This window comes from Neolamprologus multifasciatus, chromosome 18 (genome assembly GCF_963576455.1).
Source record: "Neolamprologus multifasciatus chromosome 18, fNeoMul1.2, whole genome shotgun sequence".
Classification (NCBI taxonomy): Eukaryota; Metazoa; Chordata; class Actinopteri; order Cichliformes; family Cichlidae; genus Neolamprologus; species Neolamprologus multifasciatus.
The window spans coordinates 24,644,172-24,667,335 of record NC_140456.1 but is presented as its reverse complement, the minus strand read 5'-3'; the positions used below and the strand labels follow the sequence as shown (position 1 = coordinate 24,667,335).

The window sequence follows — 23,164 nt, the reverse complement described above, 5'->3', positions numbered from 1 at the left end:
AAGGGACGATGGATCCATGCTTTCATACAGTTTACACCATATTGTGATGCTATCATCCGAATATCGCAGCACAAATCAAGACTCATCAGACCAATTTTGGTGACCAATGACCAATTTTGATGAGCTCGCGTGACCTGTAGCCTCAGTGTTATGAACTTAGCTGACAGGAGTGCCATCTGGTGTGATCTTTTGTTGCCTTGTGCTTCAACATTGGATGTGTTGTGCATTCAGAGATGCTCTTCTGCATACCTTGGTTGTAATGAGTGATTATTTGTCATCAAAAAGGGATTTTCAGCCAAAGAACTGACCGTCACTGTATATTTTCTATTTTTAAGACCATTTTGTATATGGTTGTGTGGGAAAATCCCAGCAGATCAGCAGATTTGCATGTTTCAAAGTCACGCACATCACCTTTGTTCCCCACTGTGATACTGGGTTTAAACAGGCTGTGATGACTTCATCTACATGCCTAAATGTGATTATCTGATTAGATTAAAAGCAGTTGAACATTTGTACCTATTAGAGTGGCCAGTGAGGTTAGGGTTAAATTTTTATTTTTTTATTTTTTTTTTAAAGTGTACTTTCACTTACCTTCTCAACTTTGAATAAATATAAATAGTTGCAGGACTTTATTTAAATTGACTGGTGTTACTCCTCCACCTTTAATCTCTAATACGGCTGCTTCACATATGTAAGCCTTGGTTTAATTTCTTTATTTGTGTTTGGGGAAGATTTGGGGATGTTAGCCTGAGGTGAGGCCAGCCTTTACAAAGTTTCTGATCACATGTGTGTAGTAGCTGTCCCGGCAGTGTTGCAGCTCCTCTGGGCGGACTCTTCTATTCTAACCACCGCCTCTTTCTCCAGCTGCACTGGGACAGATTTATGCTTCAGCTTTTTATTTATGAGCGCCAGTCCACCCTCCTGGACTCCGCTAGGACGGTGCGAGCGCGTCAGAGAAGTGTGAAGACGGCATGGGAAACTCCGTGTACCCGAGATGACCGATGGTTTGGTCAAAATAGTGAAGTTTTTTTGTCGCCAGAGAGGGAAACTTAAAACAAGGCTTGTTTTTGGAGTCCCACCACCCCTCCCTCCGCTCTCCCTGTAGGATTTGATTCAAAGGCGAAAACCAAGATGGCCGCCGACTCCGTGCAGGTAGGAAAAGTTGACAACTGTTGCGAAAAGTGCGCAAACTTGCTCCAGAGGCGCAGTTAGAAGTTAGCTAACAATTAAAACGCTTTAAAACGAGGCTTGCTGTGAGTTAGTCGTGTGTTAGAGGACTGCAGGGCCTCTGCTAGGTCCCAGAAGGCTGTCTGGGAATTATCCATGGATTGAGGCCTGGCACACAATTGTCCAAACTAACTTTCAAACCGGGAATTTTGTGCGAAAACCGCCGTGTTATTTAATGTAACGGACCCTGTTGTAGTTAACGAGGTTTAGCGTTTGCGTAACCGTAAAAGCTCTTAAATAGTGGCCGCTTAACGTAAACGTACAGGTCTAACGTTAAAGTTAACCTGCGTTACTTTTTTTGGGAAAATAAACGTTGCCGCCGTGTGTTTAGATACTGGCAGTGTGCAGAAAATGTGGTAAAACTAGACAAAAAAAAAGAAAAAAGTCGTCTTTGTAAAGAAAATGATTTGAGTTTTCTTTCCCAAGCTCGTTATAAACTGGTTGAACGTATAACCAGCGACACCACAGCAGCCAGCTTAGTGCAAACTGCAACAGTAATGCTAGTTTCTGTTTTTAAAAGAGGCTGGAAGTTAGTGTTACGCTCTCCCTTTTTTTGTTCGGCGTGAACAGTTATGACTCACTGATTAATACGGTTTCACTCGAGTGACGTCACTCCCCCCTCCTCCAAGTGCATCTTTATATCAGAAAAACTGTTGAGTTGTGCAACAGCTCATCCATACAGCTCGTTATCCGATGGCACTACTTTATGCGTGACCTCCAAAACTCGTGTTCAACTTGAAAGCTGCCTCACCTCCACGGGTGCGAGAACCTAATGCTGTATTTGTCATGTATGGATGACTCAGACTGATGAGGTGTTTAATTTGTGCATCTTAAATTATACATGACACATGATCTAGGTAGATTATACAACACAGAATCTATACTTGTTTATACTTATTATATTTAAACAGGATTGCCTGGGAGCAGCCGTGTTTGAATGCTGTACATGTTGTGTAAGGACAGACATGTATGTAAGTTAGATTAAGCTCACAGACTAATCTTACTTTGAGGACTGGTTGATTTGTGTAGTTATAAAGAGTGTGACTGTAATTTGGTTTGTACCTTTTGTTTTTCTTTAGAGCTAACGAATAACAAAAAGCAAAACCTTCACCGTAACGACTAAAACTAGATGATGTATTAATACTTCAACCAGACTTTTAACAACTCCATCACAGTAAGAGGATCGTGGACATTTGGATAACAATTTCGGTCTCTGTTTCAGAACTGTTACACCGGTTAAATCATAAAAAGATTTACTTTTACTTTCTCAAAGGTTAGCAATATAATCTGGAGTGAAATCTGACACTGCACATTTATGGTCATGTGTGGGTGATGATGAATGATAAAAACAACAGTGAGCATAATGTAACAGGCAGGCAGTGTCAAATTTGTGTGCATGAATAAATAACAGTAGGACATGTTGGTGTCTCCGGTGCTGGGGTCTTGATCCTGTTAAAAGCCACATGTAGTTTTTAATTTTATCTTTGGCATTCTGCTAAATTTAAACACCTGCTTCTGGAAATTGGAGTCGAACCACATGCACTCAGCAGGGTGACAGGTGCAGGAAAGTGGTTTACCTCTCATTCAGGTTTTTTGGACACCTACTGCCTGAGGAGCTCAGAAATGACCTTTAGCTGCTGTGACCTGACATGTGAGGCGTTCCCTGCTGTTTGACTTGCTGTGGGATATGTACACTGCTTGCGTGAAGGTTGCACTTGTAAGAGCTATCTTTATTAGCTGGTGTTGCTATTTTTGGCGACAGCACAGAGTACAGGGCTGTGGCCAGTGCTCTGCAGCCAGCTGTGGGGGTAAGATAGACCGGGTGTCGGGTTGTAGGCTGCGATTAGGCCTCGCACAGAAATGGCAAGGGCTTGGCTTTTTTAGCACAGACTTCGATAGCGGGCTCAACCTTTGCATTGTCCTTTTGTGTGAGTGGAGCTCTTGTTGTTAGACTTCTACTTCTACCTGAGGTGCAGACCAAATGTTTTGCTTTTACCTCAGTTGCCTTTCAAGTCCCGGAGCCCTAAAGGAGCTCATTAACAAAGGTCAACATTTGTAGGTAACCCTTGCCCTACTCATTTAAGAATATGGCACCTTTTTTGTGTGCTTTTCCTTAGACACGCATTAAGTGGTTCCCAGCAGGACTGTTTCTGTAACATCAACTAAAATATGTATCCACAAGGTTTTTGGTACTGTTTACATTTGTTGTGAAGCCTTGGATGTTTCACAGTGCAGCCAGCAGAGCCACACTGGCAAGTTCCCTCCATTCATCATATGTATTGTATGTATTGTAGCGTGAGTGGAGACATTTGCTTACAATTCCTGCTCCGCTCGTCTTTGAACTTAGTAAGTCTCGAGTTCCCGGTATGATGTCACTCCCCCTTACGGGGTGATACGTTCTAGCGTCAAGAGATCATAAGAGCAGTTACAGGTAAAGGAGCAAGTCAGAGAGGTATTGCAGTGAGAGGAGAGCTTGGTCTTTTTCTTTTATTTGATCTCAAAATTAAAACACAGGCCCCGCGGGGTCTTCTAGCTGATTAATTTCTGCCTTATCTGATTGGCCTTTCATGGATTTCCTTGCATTGTTGTACCGTAAAATAGGCCTCTTCTGGTGTCCTCCTGCTATCGTCATTCCACATTGGGCAGATGCAGCTACAGTGCAAACAAGTTTTGCAGAGCAGCCAGCTTAAGAAGAGGACTCCCCCACCCCCCTCCCAGCTGTGACCTCCATTTTACCTATGAGTCGACCAGGATATGTGCAAACTATAGTTTCCTCTAAAGATAGTACTTATAGAAGAGAGGCCAGGATGGGGGAAAGGAAGGAATAAGCTTTTGGAAAGCCCTCATCTTACCAAGCGTGATGCGTTTTTCTTAATATTAATCTGTCAGTCATATGCCAGGGATTTGATTCAGGGTTTGGTCCATGTACATGTGGTTAGCTCCTGATGTACCTTGTGTAATGATCAATTCAGGTACATGGTGATGGTCCTAGAAATATCTTTTAATGTGAAACAGGGGTTCAATCCTTGGAAAGGAAGTAACTGTGAAGAGAGGTGGAAAACCAGAAATGCAGCTTGGATAAAGGACAATATACCACAGTCTTGTTTGAGAATTTCTTTCTCTACCATCACCGACACACACACACACACACACACACACACACACACACACACACACACACACAGGCTGTCTATGGCAGGCACACTGCTTTCTGGTCTGCCATAGACAGCCAGCGTTGTTTTTTAACATGGGTTAATTTTAGCCACAGCCCTCTGCATGGAGTCAGATTAGGTCCCATTCTGGGCTGCTCTGACCTCACAGAGTGAGAAGCTAAGAGGGATTTGGCCATCGCTGCTCAGACGGTTTATCTTCCCTGCTGATGTCAATAGTCTGTAGGAGAAAGAAAGTGTGAAGAAGGGAAGGGAAAAAAGCTGGAGAAAATCGGATCATAGTGGAGTGAATGATTGTGGCTTTGGGCAGAGCCTCAGTTGGTTACGCTCGTCTCACCTCCGTGGGAGAGGATACTATTAGCTTTATTAGACAACAGAAATCCACTGGAGTTGATGAGATGATCGTGGCTGGTCAGCAGAACGTGCGTGGACCGGTTTGTTCAATGGATCTAGAGATGGAATTGGCTGAAACCGATGAAGTTGTGGTAAGACAGAATGATCCTTTCAGCATCCTCTCATTAGCAAGTTTAAAGAGTAGTAAACCTTGAAACTGAAGATTTCTGATTAAACCTAACTACAGTTATGAGGTTGCAAATTTCGTACTGATGGGTTGAAAGCAACAAAGATTTTAACAAATCATTCTTTGTTTTCTTGGATAGAGTAAGTTAATGTCCTTCTGCTTACAGCCCAGGGGCTTTCAGGACGAGGCAGTGAGTTTATCTCATGTTGAATCTGTTGTTTATTATTATTTTATTACTTTTCCCCCAAAAGAATTGCAATTTGGCTGCTTTAATTAATGGTTAAAATGAAATGCCGGTCGTTCATTGTTGCCATGGAGCACAATTAAAAGGTCATGCTGACAACTTCATATTTAAAATAAGGAGATATTTTTCAAGCCAAATAACTTTTGCTTGAATGACTTTATAATAAAATGTAATATGCTGATAATCAGACCTTAGATGCTCACATACTAGTGGATCATTATGCTGTACTATGACCTTCTAGAGCAGAAGTGTTCAGGAAGCGGCTTCTAATCCCTCTTTAGTTAAGGTGATGGTTTTAAGGATGCAGGTCATTGGTGACTGACAGCAGCAGGGAAAACAACACGCACAGCGGCTAGCTCAAGTTCAAAACACACCACTATGCTGGAGTGATGCCAGAACACCGTGAATGGGCTGCCTGCGCCCAATTTCTGAACCCCCGTGTTTTGTTAATGGATAATTTCAGTGTAGTTGATGTGACACGTTTATTTCACATAGTCATTTTATAATGTGGAGGGGGGGGGGGGGGATGATCCCCCAAACATCTCCTTTAGTGTTTGGGGGATCAGTATTGTGGTTTCTCTATTACACAAGCAAAAGATCCCCAGCTCCATCCTGGGAAAACACACACATCCCTATGGAGTTGCTTCAGGAAAGGCATCTGGTATAAAAACTTGTCAAATCAAACATGCGGGGCTACTCGCTGCGGCGGCCTCTTGTGAGTAAGAGAGCAGTTGAGAGTAGGTCTAAAATAGAAAAGACTGGCAATCTCTTGGTGATGAGATCATATAAATTTATGTGTCCAGGAAAACGCCTCTTTGGGCTCCAGAGCTTTGACGGTAATCAATAAATATTAAAAGCTTCAGCAAACAGGAGGATTGCATAATTGTAATATTGTCTACACCTGTGCTGTGATGTCTGACTGAAATAGTCAGTTAAAGAAAAAGAAACTGGCTCGTGTGCTTTCTCGCTGAACAGAGGTGAAGGGTGAAATATGCTTCACTCTGCAAGTGGACTTCTTCCAGTTCTTTTCAAGGATCTTTATTTGTTGATGTGTGCATTAAAGGCTATGAATGATTGCTGTATCTAGCTACAAAATCATGAAGTTGACAAAAAAAAAGAAAAATCCTAAAATTAAAAGAAGAAAACATTTGAAGTGGGGTGTCAAGCATAAGATGTACTATCTTGCATCAAAAAGCCAAAAATAACTTTTGATACGAGCAGACCTCTGACTGTACGTAGTTGTGTCATGTGACCTGCTGGCTTTACCTGGTGCATTTCCTACTGGACCTGATTTTCGTTTATTATTAAAAAGAATTCCAAGAGCTTTTGAAAGATTTTCTCTGGCTGTGCGTGTTTCTCTTGTTTGTACAGTACCTTCTAATCTCAGCACGTCTCAAACATTTCATCACTCTGAGGGGGACAGTTCTTCTGCTTTTGCTGTTAAATGCTGTTTGATGACCAACATTAAGGTGCATTACCATGATCTTCCTATGCATTAAATCTACCAGGTGTTTGTTGGCTATTTGTATTTAAGATAAAATACAAATCCCTTCTGTCTGCTCATCAGTCATGCTTACATGTGTAGTCACCACACAAAGACCAGGAATAATTCAGATTTGTGAATATTTGCATTCAGGGCTTCAGATTTCACATGAACTTTGCTTGTGATTGTGAGAAACTTTAACTGCTGGGCCGAAACAGTTTTTAACAACTCCTTTGTGTTTCCATCTCGTCATGAGCACCAGCTCATGACGAGATGGAAATGCATGCATGTTATGAAGCAACAGCTTCAGCTGTTTTGCAATTCTGCACTTTAATGCAGTGCAGATTTGTTCTCTCCTTCATAGTTTAACATTGATAAGACCTGTTGATTAAATGCTAGTTTAAAATGCCAGTGTGCACAGTACTGACCTCTGCTTGTCCTTTCCTCCTCTTTTTTTCCCCCCCTACCATCCCTTTTCTCTTCTTCTTCTCCTCCCTTGCTGAACTACTCTTAATTACATTCCACATCTTCACCTTATCTGCTCTTTTGTTCCTCCTCCTCTTTCTCCTTCTCCTCCTCCAGGGGGATGCCCGGGGCCAACAGGTGGCAGAGCGCCTCGGTCTGGGACACAACCTGGACCTGTCGGACACCATGGTCCAACAAAAGCTGGATGAGATCAAGGAGCAGATCCGCCGTGAGATCCGTAAGGAACTAAAGATCAAAGAGGGTGCAGAGAACCTGCGAAAGGTAATGTCACAGATATAGTATAGTATCTGCTGTTTCCCTCAAAATGTTTAAATCTAAATATATTATGCAGTTTCCTCTATCTCTCCCATGTCTAATAACATCACATTTATGATTAAGTTAATGGAGATGCTTTTCAAGGCTTTAAGGTGGTCTCCTCTCATTTTTCCGCCTCTCAGGTCACCACAGATAAGAAGAGCCTGGCTTATGTTGACAACATGCTGAAAAAATCTAACAAAAAGGTCGAGGAGCTTCATCAGGAGCTACAAGAACTTAACGCCCACATTGTGGTAAAAGACCCCGAAGAAGTGCTAGGTAATTACACAAGCACTAAAGGAGGGCAGGGTCAGATTCAATAGATGGTACCAAAGTAGGAAGGGGTTAATATAAGTGGTCAAATAATTAACCATCAGAAAAATAATGTTCCCACCTAAGTTTTTGTACAGCCACTTAAGTAAATGTAATAATGCCATGCAAAGATTAGCCTTCATACAATGAATATTTTCCATCTTAAACGTCCTGTTAGTCTGTCATAACTTAATAATTACAAAAGCTGCCTACATCAGGTTTACAGGGCCAAAACTCTCATTTAAGCTTTGGTAAAAACTGTAACCAAATCAATACACCCATGTGTCACCACCATCAGATGGACAGCGTCTTTTTAAAATCAAATACCTGATGTTAAGTTTACTTTAAGCTTCACATACAGTTTTTCATATACACACAGTGTTTGTTTAATTGTCTTATATGGCCGAAAACTCGCTGAATAATTAACAGATGAAGCACTGATGAAAATAAACTGTAGCTCCAGTCCTAATTGGCTTGTTGCAAATGACAGCACAGTCCAGGAGTCATGATCTTGGACACATATTTTTATATATTAAAGTCTTATTATGAAGCTCTGTTTCTTTATATCTTAATGTGTTCACATTTATTGTCGTCTTGTTTGCAGTCATAATCGTACGCTGGCATTCTTGTTTGCAGCCAGTGTTTGTTTTTTTAAAGCTAAATTCATTCTCAGCTATGAGTTTATCCAGGTCACATAAGGCAACAGACCACTCTTCCAGTTAATGTATGTGTAGCAGTCTTACGGTTTAGCTGTAAATGCACAGCACCAAATAATTTTGTCTCTTTTGTGTCAGACGAGCACCTATGTAAACACACACAGAGCACATTCAGTGTTTGGAGGTGACTCACTCTCCAGAGGCTGACATTGTTGCATTCCACATTCCCGTGGCAGTTACAATGAGCTGTCGATTGTTCCTCTCCGAGGCTGTTGAAAGCCTGCTCCTTTGCATTTGTTGACAACAGTGGAATTTGGAGAGAGTGGACCACAGCAGCATCTGTGCATTCAGTGCGCTTTTTGTCACAGTAGCTGCCTTTTAGGGTAGCTGTTGGTGGCAAATGTCTGCGCAAATTCAGGAAGAGAAGGAATGGTATTTGTCTGCCTGTCGCCGTCACGTTGTCCCGGCTCATTTGACAATAGGAAGTTGATGAGGAGGGATGTGTGAGTGTGTGTATTTGTTTGCTGGAGGAGGGAAGGGAAGTTGTCTTGTTAAATGGTTATCTTAAGTGAAAATAAATTTAGCCTGACTCTGCGACCTATCTGGTGAATAAGGGCTTTCTTTTTAAGTGACGCGAGGCCAGTGGAATGTCGCTGGCCATCGCAAAAACGGTCAAGAGGGACTGAGCGCAGTTCAGCTCCTTAGACATGAGACAGCTTCTTGATATATGTTCAGCTCTTGTTTCCTGAATTAGCAGGAAGGAGTTGCTCTGTCTCTCCAAGCAGCCCAGAATGTGTTTCTGTTCCAGGAGAAAGTTGAGGGGGCTCTGGTTATTCTCCGCCACTCAACTGAGGAGGCCAGAAATGGACTGACTCGCACTCAGGCGCTCTGTGTGAGCAGCAGGGGACACCAGTCAAGTCCCTCTGTCACATATGATCTCATTCATAAAGAAAACTAACTCCAACATTGTTTGTTATTAAGTCCCAATCTGTTTGCCTACCGCTCATCACACACAGGTTTAAGGTTCCCACTCACGATGTACTAGTTTAGACGGTGTAAACATGTCTCATTGCCTTCTCATCAGATGCAGATGGGGTTAATCTGAGGGAGGGTTCCCCTTGTCGATTGTCCAGCAGTGACATCAGCCCTGCAGCTATCTTGTCCTATGGCCCAGCAGGGACTAGATCACTCTTGGAAGAGGCGGGGGTTGTAGTCCTTGAATTCTTGGCTCGATGCGACCTCAGCCAAACCGCACCCCCAGGCGAAGAGGAAAGCCCCAGACATGTACTAGATGACACAAGCAGCACTTCTGCATGTGTCTTTTTAAATAGATGTCCTGTGACAGTTTTGCCCCGAGCACCTCTAAAATTCTCACCTTGCTCCACAGGCTTTTCTGCAAATACTCTGCTTTTCTTGTCTAGCCCTACCTCTTCAAGTGTGTCACCATATCAAAGCGTTACCCTGGAAGGACTAGCATCCTCCCCTCCTCCACATTAACAGAAACCTCAGCAGTGAAGCGCTCTCTCAGCTTATTAAGTCTCATTAGATGAATCATTTAGACTTCTAGTTCAAAGAATAAGTTACTTCCTTTTTGCCCGTATCCCGCAGGTGCTCAAAGGAATCGTTAGAGGGTGTTTTGATGAAGCATTCGGACTGAATGAATCACAGACCTGCCTGCTGGTTATTGTTATCTGCATCTGGCTTTGTCTCAAAGTACAATGCCGTTTCTTTGCCAGTGTTATTTTGGGTCTTGACACCTTCAGTGAACTGTTGGTCTTTGGTTATGTCATGTGACACGTTTTGTGTCTTTGGATTTGGAAAACTCACTAAAAAACAGAGCTGAGCTTAAAGGCTAGAAGTTAAATACATGATGAAGAGTACTATGTTAAAGGACCTTTCAACAGATTGGAAGGGTTCATGCTTCAGATGTGGGCTCACTTAAAGAATGCTCTGACTCTTTTCTAAGACTACTGGCTTTATGAAAACATAGCTTCTGAAACTCAACTTGCAAGTCAAGTCAGGAGAAGTCGGGCAGGTTTTTTTGCCCACCTCACCCGTGTGTGTGAGAGTGAGAGTGAATGTTCTGCTCTGCTTTTGGCTGCAATGATCAGCTTGGAGAGGTTTTTATTTATTTATTTATTTTTTACCTGCACCTTTCAAGTTCAGACTTGACCAAAAAACACAACAAAACAGTGAACCTATCCACCAGGTCTGTGGTCCATCTCTGAGAGTAGACAACAGTGGGTTTAAGTATCTGTGTGTGTTTGCCTGTGTGCATTTATGTGTAAAAGGAAAAACAAATAAATGTCTACAGATCTATGGACAGATTATTGTTTAGTCTTTGCAGCCTGTGGGATCTGGACATAGATCATTTTTAAGAGTTGATATTCTGTTACATGTACCTTTTTTGGGTTTACTTTGACTTTGCATAAACAGTATAGGCACTAGTACTGGCAATCATCTGCATGTTCACACTTGTGTGTTGTTCCTTTTTTTAAATTGCGTACAATAGAGATGGCCGCAGGGGTTTCCCTGTGCTGTTGGAACAGCGCAGACTTCAGGAGAGAGTCAATGAGCTGAGATCAGAAATGACAGCCTTTCATATTACAACTCCTGAATACCAAAGCATTAAATCCAAACTCAGACTGAATAATTGTGGCTTCACATTTGAAGGATTTCCGTTCTGAGCAAAAACTTGTTTAAAAAATCCACAAAGCTTAGCTCACAATAGATTTCTTAATCCTAATGTTGTTGACTTCTGTAGTAGTTTTTGTGCTGAGTCAAGCATTGTGCTAACAAACCTCATCAAGTCGTAAACAGCACACCCTTCTGAGCATGTAAGGTGTCCACTGAAGTTGCAACAGGACACACTTTATAAGCAGTTTATCAATCATTTTGCGGAGCTGCAGGATTGTTTAGCTTAATAAAAAATGGTGCACACATGCTCCGTTAATATTTGTAGCCTCTGTATATTTGTGCCAAATGTAACATGCTTGATGTAATGTCCACAATTGTTTCCAGATGGCCATAAGATGCTAATTTTTTTTCCCTTTCCTCTTCCTTTACCCAGAATGCCCTTTAACACCAGGTACCCCTAACAGCGAAGCAAGAATGTGCACCAGCAGCAACCGACTGGCGGCCTTAAAACGGCAGGTTGACATTGAGCTAAAAGTCAAACAGGGCGCCGAAAACATGATTCAGATGTACTCCAACGGGTCCTCCAAGGTAGGCGAAGGGTTACCCGGAGATTCAGGCTTGCTCTGGTTCATGTCGGACACATTCTGATGATACTTTATTTAATGAATAGATTCACTTCTACATAGCTGACTGCTTCTTCTGTTTTTTGTTCAGTAAAAATAACAATGCTGAGATCTGGAAGCACAATATTAGCCACAGTTACAAACTATGATGTTGCTGGGTGGTAACATTATTACCTCAAACTAAACATATTGTGTGTTTATACAGTCAACAGGCAGTCAACTTCAAACCAGTTGGCATAGTGCCGTTTTGAGCTGTGTGGGTTTAGCCTGAACCTCATTTAAATTCAACAACTAAAAACAAAATGTTCTGCTCCTGGCAGCTTAAAGAAAGCAAGTAAGCAAAAACACCACCTGTAACTGCAGTAGGAGTGTTTTTGTCATCTCAATCCAGGTGATTTGGATGGCAAATGATTGTGATTCTTTACAGTTTAAAAAAGATGACATATCTTTACTACTTTGGAAAACTAATAAAATGCAACAGTACAGATTCAGCGTTGTAGCCGTCTTCTTGTGAGCTGTCAGCATTTCAGTAGATTGCTTCCCCCCCCCCCCACCACCAAGTGGCTCCCTGCCATGATAACAATAGGACCAATTTTCCTGTGAAATGTGTGATTATCACTGATCTGTTAGGAGTTTTCACATATTTACATGTAATTGTGTATTTACTCAGAAAATGACAGCGCGAAGTGTGTCTGCCTTACCTGGACTTTAGCATGCTTCATCACAGTGATGAATGAATTTACTTAAGGGGCTCACTACTCTTAAAAAATCCTTGATTCTACAAGTATAAATCTAGCTTAATTAAAAGTCATTATGAACAAATGATGAGGCTTGCTGGTTAATCTGAGTATCTGATTTGACCTTTTTCCAAAACAATACTTAGTGTAATTTTTGTACCGCAGGTTGTCAGAGTTTCCAGACTCATAATCACAAGTGCTTAGACTACTTAAGGTAAAGTCTTTGCAGAAAGGTGCTGTGAGCATAATCGCATGTTAACTGGAGCCGGCTGGCCTGTTGCCATTATGAATACCAGGCTGCTGCATGGCAGGTTTGCTTTTATAGCTTCACTGTAGGGGAGGAGGAAACGGGAGAAGGCGCTGACACATACTGTGTGTCATATACACCGCTGTTTGTTCACAAAGCTCTGTTGGTCCTTGTGTGTCCTCGAATCCTCAGAGTCAGGGAGGACTATAATTTAGTTGGGAGGTGTGCGTTAAGTCACGAAGACCGGTAATAACAGCCGAGAGCCTCTCGTGTTAAGCTCGGCCCTTGTATCCGTCAGTAGTAATTCAAGCCAGTGTGTAGTAGATGGTTTGGTGTAGTCTGGAGTTTCTGGATTGAATTGGAATCATTGGCAAACCCCAAAGAGGGCTTAAGCAGAGTCGAAGGAAGATTAGCGGCACTGTAATAACATTATTTCTAACTTTTTTTTTTTGTTATTTTGGGTTTTATTTCCTTAACAAAAACAGACATGGTGTCTTTGGTTTCATGAAACATGCACACCGACTCATTTTGTCACCGTGTGTGTGTAAGTGAATCAAAATCATCCTAACCTGACAGAGTTTGCGCTACGCTAGCGTACTGCCACTCCCTGGTTTCTCTAAGGAGACACGTTTGCCTAGAGGTGTACCATGCAAAGAGTGGTGGAACTGCTGTCAGAGTGACGCTTAGACTCTAAAGAAGAAAAGAATTCACAGCTGAAGAAAGTGACACAAAAGTGTGTTGAGTTTGAAGCTTGAAAGAGCCGAGTTCTCAGGACTGACAGTGTGTTAGAAATATAAAGGTTGTAGTGTCCGGTAGCAGGTGGAGACCAAGGACCACCTGATCTGTCCATCCAAGATGAGTGGCCCACTGCAATCATAACTGGGAATAACTTCAAAAATGCTGGAATCTAGTGTGATGATAGGTTATTGCCTTTTTAACCAGTGTGTGGTTATATTAATGTCATTTAGGTAAACTGTGTGAATACTTTTATTTTATTTTTCACTGAAGAGAGCTGCGTCTGTGTTCATAAACTCTGCTTGAAGCAGTTCTACATTTGTAATGAAGCAAACTGAGGTTAAGGATATTTTGAGGAATCTCATATTTGTGTGTGAATCATGTGGTTTAACTTTGAGTTTGTGAGTACCAACTGTTTGTGAATGAGGCCCCTTGCTTTTACTGTACATAGACAATGTCATGTAATCACCACCCACCAAAAACCGAAAACTCTTCTGCTTTGAAATGATACCATTTAGCTTTTTATTGCAGGATATTGTTAATAAAACTGTTTAGGTGGAGGACACTTGAAATTCTGGTGAGTGTAGTTTGAAAACTGTAATGCAATAAGCAGGGAGCTGTAAATTGATTTGCATTGTCTGGCTTGCTGGGGCGGGTGTAAGCGACCTTTCCCTGTCAGACCGACGGAGGCACCTTCCAGTTGGAACTATTCCTCTCCTGATGTCAGAGAGGAAGTGCCTGTTGAACGGAGGCCTTTCCTGCAAGCGCAGATATCAACAACCAGGATTTAAACTTAACAGGAATTTGGGGTGGAGTTTGCTTACTCCAATGTGTGTTTGCACGTAGGAAAGGTTCAGCAAACACAGCCGTGCACACTTTTTTTTTTTTCTTTTTTCTTTGGTGAATAAGATTTTCCATGTTGTCATTTAGACTTCAAGTCCAATTAACGGCACGAACGGGTGTCTGGGCTTTTTGTGTTACATGCAACAAAACAGGACACGTGCAGAGGGATTAGGTGCATTTAGACAAAATGTTATTGAATCCTCTGATTCGGTCATCAATGGTCTGTAGAGATAAAATACCTCCCTAATGAGCGGTGATGGTTTAAGTTCCAATTTTACTCACAGGATCGTAAGTTGCTAGCAGCCGCTCAGCAGATGCTTCAGGACAGCAAGACGAAGATTGAGTTCATCAGGATGCAGATCCTCAAGGCCAGCCAGGCCAGCGAGCTGAGCTTTGAGAACAATGATGTGATGGGTGAGCCTTCCCTTCCTTCAGAGCTTTTTTTTTTTTTTTTCTGAGGAGATTAAACCAGAAAGACAGAAACAGTGGTTATAAATCCAATGTCATCAGAATGAATGATTCAAGTGTGACCTTGTACTCCAGAAAAGCCCATCATCAGCCCTTTAGACCTGCGGGTGGAGGAGCTGTGTCACCACGCCAAGATAGAGGCTGCGGTAGCCGAGGGAGCCAAGAATGTCATGAAACTTCTGGGCTCTGGAAAAGTCACAGAAAAGAGGGCACATTCAGAGGTAGGCTGTGTAAAACTGGACAACAAGTCAAAATCTGTCACTTTTGAGATCACAGAATCTTAGACTTGAGATGAAATGGATCTCTGGACTGCTGTAGTAAAATAATTTCCTTTCAATCTGTCTTAATTCGCTGCCTTATCCTCTTCCTTTCCTTCAGGCCCAGGCTCGTTTCAATGAGTCCAGTCAAAAGCTCGACCTTTTGCGATATTCCTTGGAGCAACGCCTCGCTGAGTTGCCTAAAAACCATCCTCGCAGCAACAGCATCATAGAAGAGCTGTCCCTGCTGTCGTCACCAGCCCTCAGTCCCAGATCCAGTATCATCTTCCCACAGTACAGCACCGTGACCAAGCCTGCAGCACTCACAGGTAACTGGACTATTGAGCTGTTCCTAATCCCTAACAGTGCAAATAGGACTCAGTTTCTAAAGGTGGCCTATTGGTTTTTTGTTTGTTTTTGTTTGTTTCTTTACCCTTTAATTTAAAGTTTTATCCACTTTTAAGTATACTGAGCTGATCTGTGTGGACTGGTTTTTATTTTTGGTTGTAATACAGTGTGTACTTTTTGCTGTTGAATCAAAAAAAGAAGATGGATTATTAGCCAATCATATCTGGTTGGTTGGTTGATGTTTTGTTTTTCCCCCCTAGTTATTTGGAGGTGCACAAATTATAGTCCAGTTTAGGAGCAGACAGTAAACTGGGCTAGCTCATTATACCAGTACATGGTGTCACTTGAAGTGGGAACAAACTTGTGCAGGAGCAATTGCATAACATGTGTGTCCTGTCCTCGCTCACCTCCAGGCACATTAGATGTCAGGCTAATGGGCTGTCAGGATCTACTGGAAAATGTCCCAGGTCGTTCCAAAGCTGCATCTGTCCCGCTGCCTGGCTGGAGCCCCAGCGAGACCCGCTCGTCCTTCATCAGCCGAGCAAACCGAAACCGCGGCGTGAGCTCAAGGAACTTGACCAAGAGTGAGGAACTCTCCAGTAAGTACATCTGATCTCGTACACAAAATATTTACCGAAAGATGAATTGTGATATTGTGCTGATTCACAAACAAATGATCTGTTTACTTAAAGTGTGGGCATGACCCAGAGCAAATCGCACCTGAAACTGTAATATGGGTGAAGTGAAACAACTGCCTGTTTAATACCAACTGGGATAGAATTGGGGTTTTGTTAACAGCTCAGTGCTTTTTCCTCAGATGAGATCAGTGCAGTGTTGAAGCTGGACAACACAGTGGTAGGACAGACGAGCTGGAAACCAGTCAGCAATCAGGCGTGGGACCAGAAGTTTACATTGGAGCTGGACCGGGTAACACACACATTTCCACCCTTGAACTACACCTGCGCTGTTGACTCTGTGTTTATACAGCACGGACGCTGAGTTTCACATCTTTGCGTTGCAGTCCCGGGAGCTGGAGATCGCTGTGTACTGGCGGGACTGGCGTTCACTCTGTGCTGTCAAGTTTCTGCGGCTGGAGGACTTCCTGGACAACCAACGTCATGGAATGTGTCTGTACCTGGAGCCACAGGGAATGCTGTTTGCTGAGGTATACAAACACCATTTCAGTTTAATTCCATAAAAGGGGGATAAGTAGTCAATCTAAAAATTGAAAAAAGTAATTTAAGTAGTAAATTAGCTTTGACTGGTCACAATTATACATTATCTGGTAGGGCATGTATGGATAGACATACATACTTATAGGAAATAAAATTGGAAACATGGTGAAGTGTGTCAGTTGGTGATCTTTTTGCTTATAAAAGCTCACTTTTAAACTTGAAAAAAATTGTAAATTATAAGAAATAAATACTCTGAGAAGACCTAGACTGGAATCTTGGTAAAGTCTGTCCACAGAAGAATATTTCAAACGTATTACGGAGATGTCCAACTCCATGTTTTTTGTTTTTGTTTTTTCATTGTCTTTATTAGAGCAGTTTCATCACTGGGTTCATCCACTGTCTGAAACAAGCTCCAAAACAACAAGTTTTTAGCTTCTCTGCCTTTAAGCCAGCCTTCTTCTGATTGGCTGCCCCTTGTAAAGAGAAGGTTTAAGCAGCAGGTGGGTGGGGCTTCTGCACTCAGTCAGCTGATATTGAGGGTATCCCATCTCCTCGATATCAAACAGATCCAGGAGTACAAAAAACTTGCCAATAAAATGATATCTGGAGCAGCCTGAAGGTTGAGTTCTGAAATAACAACGTGACGTAAACTAAGTGTGATTGTTAAGCTTTTGTTGCAAGACGGGGTTTAAATAATCTCTCACAGATAAAAACAAACTAATGACAGTCACTTGCCTCAAACAGTGTCTGCATCAGAAGTGTAGTTTAATAGATGTTGTGTGTAAAATTACTCATGCATAAAACTTAAAATAAAATCAGAAGGTTTTACTGTTGGATGTAAGATTGTAAGATTGGATGTGGAGCTTTTTCAGTGTGATCTAATCCTGACAGAAATCTGTAAAGTGTTACGGGTGTGCATGATTTGGCACACTTTTGTGTTAGTTTCTAGTCTTGCGACAGCATGTCCTATGCTTGTGCATAACTACAGACATGTGTATTTGCACAGGAGTAAAGAATGCACAGGAAACAGATGTTTTGTTTTGTGAAATTACTTTTTTATTTCTCTGTTTTCAGGTAACATTTTTCAACCCTGTCATAGAGAGACGACCAAAGTTGCAAAGACAAAAGAAGATTTTCTCCAAACAGCAAGGTGAGTCGTTGCTGTGAAGCCATCGCGTTCTTATTTCTAAGGCAGCAGTGATGGATTCTTGGTTGACTTGCGTGTTTAAATATATTCAATGATTCTCCAGTGTTCATACATTTACTAAGTACTGTATGTAATTTCCTCGGATCCCTTACTTATTTGGTTGCATATTCCTGATTCTCTTCTTCAATTATTCATTTTTTTTCTTATAGTTTTTTTTCCTGTCTTTTACTCTTTGTCAGGTAAAACTTTTCTGCGAGCCCCTCAGATGAACATCAACATCGCCACCTGGGGCCGTCTGGTAAGAAGAGCCATACCAACCGTCAGCACAAACTCCTTCAGCCCACAGGCGGCTGAGACTGGATCCAGCAGCCTGCCTGGTTCACCCACACCCAGCAGGTATGCAGCCATACAGCAACTACAGACTGTATAGAAAAGATGTGTATAGCTACTGTGACATCTGCTATTTTATTTTTGATCTCTGCCTTCTTGTAGGGTGCTAAGTAATTAACTAATGCTAGCAAACGTGTTTAGCATCTGCATAACTCCATAAAGTGTATGGCTGCATTGCAAAGATTTTTACTCACCAGAACTTCTCGGATAGGCTGTACCACACCAACAGGTCATGTGATCAGTTGGATGATTACATTAAAACATGTAAACGTGCATTTTAATGCTGTAGTGTTTGCCATTTTTACATGGGTGTCTATGGGCACAGCTGCTCGGTAAGTAGAACTTTCACCACTGCTGTACTCCTGTCCCTTACACAGCGACCCGCTGGTGACCAAGCTGGACTTTGACAAAGAGCCCACTCCAGGGCCCAAACGTTACTCCATACCGGATGACATCCGAGAACCACAAGTGCATCACAGCGTTTCTGACAAGGGGGAAGTACAGGTATGGTTTTGTTTAAGGAATTACAAGAAGTGGTGATAAGACGCATGCGAGCTGATACAATCACAGATGCAGTCATGCTGAGCTCTCTGAGAATCTCCTGTGGGTAAAAGTACACCATGCTGGGCCTCATTCCTGTCAGCTGGAAGGAAGTGTGTTGTTGCCAAACAAGTGAAATTTAATTTAAATTTTTTTTAAAAAAGGAAGGAAATATTAGATTGTTACGCACTGAGAGAAATGATTTTTGAATTATGTTTTGTTAGTTAGATTCTTTAATAGAAAACCTTTGTTTCTCCAACGTTAGTTTTCATCTACAGAGAAACACTAAAGACTAAATTTAAAGTCACAACAAATAGGTGACCAGCACTGTTTTCATATTTACCCTGTGTGTCTCTTTCTGTCCTTCTGTTCTCCTGTGTTTCCTCTCCGCAGGATGCACTCGCCTCATTTGACTTCCTCAACAAGAGAATCAGCACGGTGATGAAGCCAGATATGGATGGAGTGGTGCACCATGACTTCCAGCATCCTGACCTGGAGCTTACAGCCATTCAGAAAGACACAGAGATAAGGTAAGGAGGGTCACTGCTTGCCATGTATATGCTACTTTAAAGCTTTGAATTGATGACTGTTACTTTTTTTGTTTTGTTTTTTATTTGATATATACACTATTTTTCTGTGTGTCTTCAGTCAGAATATAATCTGAAATGAACAAAACTACTTAGTACTCAAAACAAATTACACTGGGTTAAACACTGCCCCCTGGCTTTGGCTCCATGTCACTGAATTCTCATGGTGGTGTCTCTTTCCTTATTTTGTTTTGTTTTGCTGTAACTTTAAAGTTTAATGCAGGTTGGTTTGGAGTGAGTGAGTACACTGATGTATGCACTGGTCTCCTTCTAGGGAAGAAGAGCCGTTCCAATTCAGTCTCCAAGACTTTAAATGCGTGGCAGTCCTTGGACGTGGTCACTTTGGAAAGGTACTTTGAATAAAAATGCTGCTGATGATTATCTTCTTGACATTTCTACTATATTAAGAATATGTTTAGTCATTTTAAAAAAAGAAATGTTTGCAATAAATTTTCTGTGGACTGAATAACTTTTAGTAGCCAAATCAAGCAGGCAAAAAACTGAAGTGTTCATCTCCTCCACAGGTGCTTTTAGCAGAATACAAAAGCACTGGAGAGATGTTTGCCATCAAAGCTCTAAAGAAAGGAGACATTGTGGCTCGTGATGAGGTCGACAGGTACTCACTTAAAGCTCTTTCACAAACCCCCCACTGTCAGGTCACTTCGGTGTAATGTGGTGACTCAGCTTCCTCCTCTCTTTTCCAGTCTGATGTGCGAGAAGAGGATCTTTGAAACGGTCAACAGCGTCCGTCACCCGTTCCTGGTCAACCTGTTTGCGTGTTTCCAGACGCAGGAGCACGTTTGCTTTGTGATGGAGTACGCGGCTGGAGGCGACCTGATGATGCACATCCACGCTGATGTTTTCTCTGAGCCCAGGGCTGTGTGAGTGTCTTGTTAACGTGTGGGCAGGACCACAAACTCTCACAGCGGCACGTCGTCTAAATCTCCTGTGTTTTTGTGCCTTTTTGCAGGTTTTATGCAGCCTGCGTTGTTTTGGGATTACAGTTTTTACATGACCATAAGATTGTGTACAGGTAAGGCCTGAGAAATTTACAGTAATACTTCAGTTCAAAGTCAGGGTCCCGAAAGTTATTTTTGCTCTCATTGCAATTTTCAGAGATTTGAAGCTAGATAACCTGCTCCTGGATACAGAGGGCTATGTAAAGATTGCTGACTTTGGGCTTTGCAAAGAAGGTAAATGGATGATGATGTCAAATTGAAACTTTGAGAGTTATTGAAAGCATAACCCTGTGGTAGATTGTTCACTCCTGTGCTGTAAGATCTTCAGAGAAGCAGAGTTATGAACTTGCTCCATCAGTTGTTGGAGGTACACATGTAGATTTGTTTTGGAGTGATGGACGTGCTCTGTGCTGCCTTCAGGAATGGGTTTCAGGGATCGCACCAGCACGTTTTGTGGCACACCAGAGTTTTTAGCTCCCGAGGTTTTAACTGAAACGTCGTACACCCGCGCCGTGGACTGGTGGGGCCTGGGCGTCCTCATCTTTGAGATGCTGGTTGGAGAGGTGAGCATGTGTTTCGTCAAGATGTCAAGAATCAATCATTTATTTCTTGAATATGTTCCTTACATCAGGTTTTTTTCTTTTCTCCTTGGCACGTCTCTCTTTCAGTCACCCTTCCCCGGCGACGATGAAGAGGAGGTATTTGACAGTATTGTCAACGATGAAGTCCGCTATCCACGGTTCCTCTCAACTGAGGCCATCTCCATCATGAGGAGGGTGTGTAGACAGACAAGAAATGGTCTCTTTGTGCTCCTGGGTGTAAACTTTAACATTATATTTTTTGTCTTTGTGCTCAGCTTTTGAGGAGGAGCCCAGAAAGACGGCTGGGAGCAGGAGAAAAGGATGCAGAGGAGGTTAAGAAACATCTTTTCTTCAGGGTAAGAGGCAAAGAGAAAGTTATCACTGTGGTAATCAAAGAAAAGAACGCTGTTGTTACCCACTCGCTCTTTCTGTCTTTATTGATAGACCATCGATTGGACCGGGCTTTTGGCCAAGAAGGTGAAGCCGCCGTTCGTCCCGACCATCCTGGGCTCCAGTGACGTCAGCAACTTCGACGATGAATTTACCTCAGAGGCTCCAATCTTAACCCCGCCCAGGGAACCCCGAGTGCTGAACTCCGAGGAGCAGCACCTGTTCTCTGACTTTGATTACATCGCTGACTGGTGTTAGCTTCGCCTGAAAAACACACACACACACACACACACACACACACACACACACACACACACACACACACACACTGTGAACCAGCGAGCACAGCAATGACTGTAGATCCCATTTTTTTTTGTTTGTCTGTTCTTGTTTAAGGATTTAAAAAACAAACTCTTCCCTGCCCCTCATGTTTGGGGAGGAGCTTTCGGGCAGAACTGTGTGCCATTGAGAAGAAAGTCCAGATGCCTCCTGAGGACACACACTTACTACTACTTCTTTTTTTTTTTTTTTTTTTTTATATCCACATGAAGAACTTTTTTTTCTTTTTAAAGGAGAGGGGAAAAAGAATGAATTCTGTTGTTGGAGAGTGAAGCAGGCGGGATGTCCTCCTGTACAGACTGCCATCGTGTCCGTTGTCTGACCACTGAGAATGTTTTCCACATGAACTCTGAGAAAACGGCAACATCACAGTCATGCTATTTAGAGTCACTGTTTTCAATTTTTTTTTTATCTGTACAGATAATATTCAGTCGTATATTTTATTTTATTGTTTTGTTTTGGTTTGGTTTTTTCGTTAGTCTCGAAGCCCTCGCTGTACCTTATCTCACTGTAAAGTTCTGCAGCAATCGCATCTGAAAGTGACGCTCATTGAATTTGAAGTGCTTAAAGCATCATCACTGAATAGTCAAGAACAACAAAACATCTTGACGACTACTACTACTACTGCTTCTTGACTTGAAAACGAGTAAGAGTATTCACTACATATTCTTTTAGGTCTAGCGGTCCAGTTTACCTCCTTTTCCTCCCAGCATGTCCACCTGAAGCTTCCATGTCTTACACACCGCCCAAACTGGTAAATGAATTACTGTTTATTTTGAGCCGAGTTCATTAAAATGCCCTTTGGCTGGGGGAAAAAAATGATGAAAAACACTAAAATTATCTTCTGTCTGGTGCCCTCTAGTGGCCTCGCTGCTTTTGACCAGCTGTGGAGTTGATACAGTATCCAGTCGAGCATCGCGATCAAACCGTAACATCCTATGACCTTTGTTTTTGCTCTTTGATTCCTTCATGTCCTTACAGAACAACCATGTGTTGGACTTGACTTTTTTTTTCTTTTACCTCAGTAAAGACACTAAAGCGTCTCGCCCAGTTACAGCTACCGAAACCAAACTCATCCTGTCCTCCTCTGGAGTAGCAGAGGAGCGGCTCTCTGTAGTTTAAACAATCTGACACACTGAAAGTTTACATAAAGGCAGATTTAAAGAGGTGGTTTTGTGCAGAAGTCGGTGTCCTCAGCTGTTGCTTTGGAAATGAGGCTACAAAGCTCATAGTAACTTCAGGTCTCCATCCAGAAGCCATTTGAAAGCTTCCTGTTGTTCAGGTTACATGTTGTAGCTGACATAGGGGGCACGGCACTCTGTTAGTGTGGCTGTTCTGTATAAACTGACTCAAATGTTGCAGAGCTGTTTATGAATCGCTACAGGGGGAGGGCAGGGTATATTTTATATAAATATATATACATACTGTATGTACACAATTAAGCTGAAAGCACTAATTTTATCAATAGTTTTTAATTATCAACGTTTCTTAATGAAAATAGATTGTACAAAGTGTTTTTTTTATTCTTTTGCTTGTGCATGTTGTTGCCAGAACAGATGAACTTTATGGATGGTACACCAAGTACTCACAGCAGTTGATCTTCATCCTCCGGTGTAAAAAAAAACAAAGAAAATCAAAGGCATTGTTGCAGTCATTGTTTGTTGCCCATCACGAATGCACAAATTAAACATTTGTAACAGTGACTTTGTTTCTGGGTTTTCCATCGTCTCTGGAAGTTTGAGGTCATCTCCACATACACAGAAAGTTTT

General features: G+C 42.1%; 1 protein-coding gene across 3 annotated transcripts; it reads left to right on the top strand.

The window, feature by feature from the left end:
- Positions 1 to 851: 851 nt before the first annotated feature.
- On the top strand, positions 852 to 23,098 carry LOC146498021 (serine/threonine-protein kinase N2-like). Of its 3 annotated transcripts, XR_014870967.1 has the most exons (24): positions 1,190 to 4,882; positions 7,227 to 7,391; positions 7,568 to 7,703; positions 11,463 to 11,617; positions 14,499 to 14,628; positions 14,758 to 14,903; positions 15,061 to 15,268; positions 15,701 to 15,886; positions 16,105 to 16,214; positions 16,309 to 16,452; positions 17,537 to 17,612; positions 17,849 to 18,005; positions 18,377 to 18,503; positions 18,933 to 19,069; positions 19,401 to 19,476; positions 19,651 to 19,742; positions 19,831 to 20,007; positions 20,097 to 20,159; positions 20,243 to 20,319; positions 20,506 to 20,648; positions 20,754 to 20,861; positions 20,942 to 21,022; positions 21,111 to 22,149; positions 22,258 to 23,098. XR_014870967.1 is itself a non-coding variant. In XM_085142053.1 (23 exons), the coding sequence occupies exons 1-23, from the start codon at positions 1,132 to 1,134 to the stop codon at positions 21,312 to 21,314; spliced, it is 2,919 nt and encodes a 972-aa protein (XP_084998179.1). In that variant the 5' UTR covers positions 852 to 1,131; the 3' UTR covers positions 21,315 to 23,098. The 3 variants fall into 3 exon arrangements, 2 of the variants coding, with proteins under 2 accessions (XP_084998179.1, XP_084998178.1); XM_085142053.1 differs by lacking the exon at positions 1,190 to 4,882 and adding an exon at positions 852 to 1,152 and having other exon boundaries at positions 21,111 to 23,098; XM_085142052.1 differs by having other exon boundaries at positions 21,111 to 23,098.
- Positions 23,099 to 23,164: the final 66 nt, after the last annotated feature.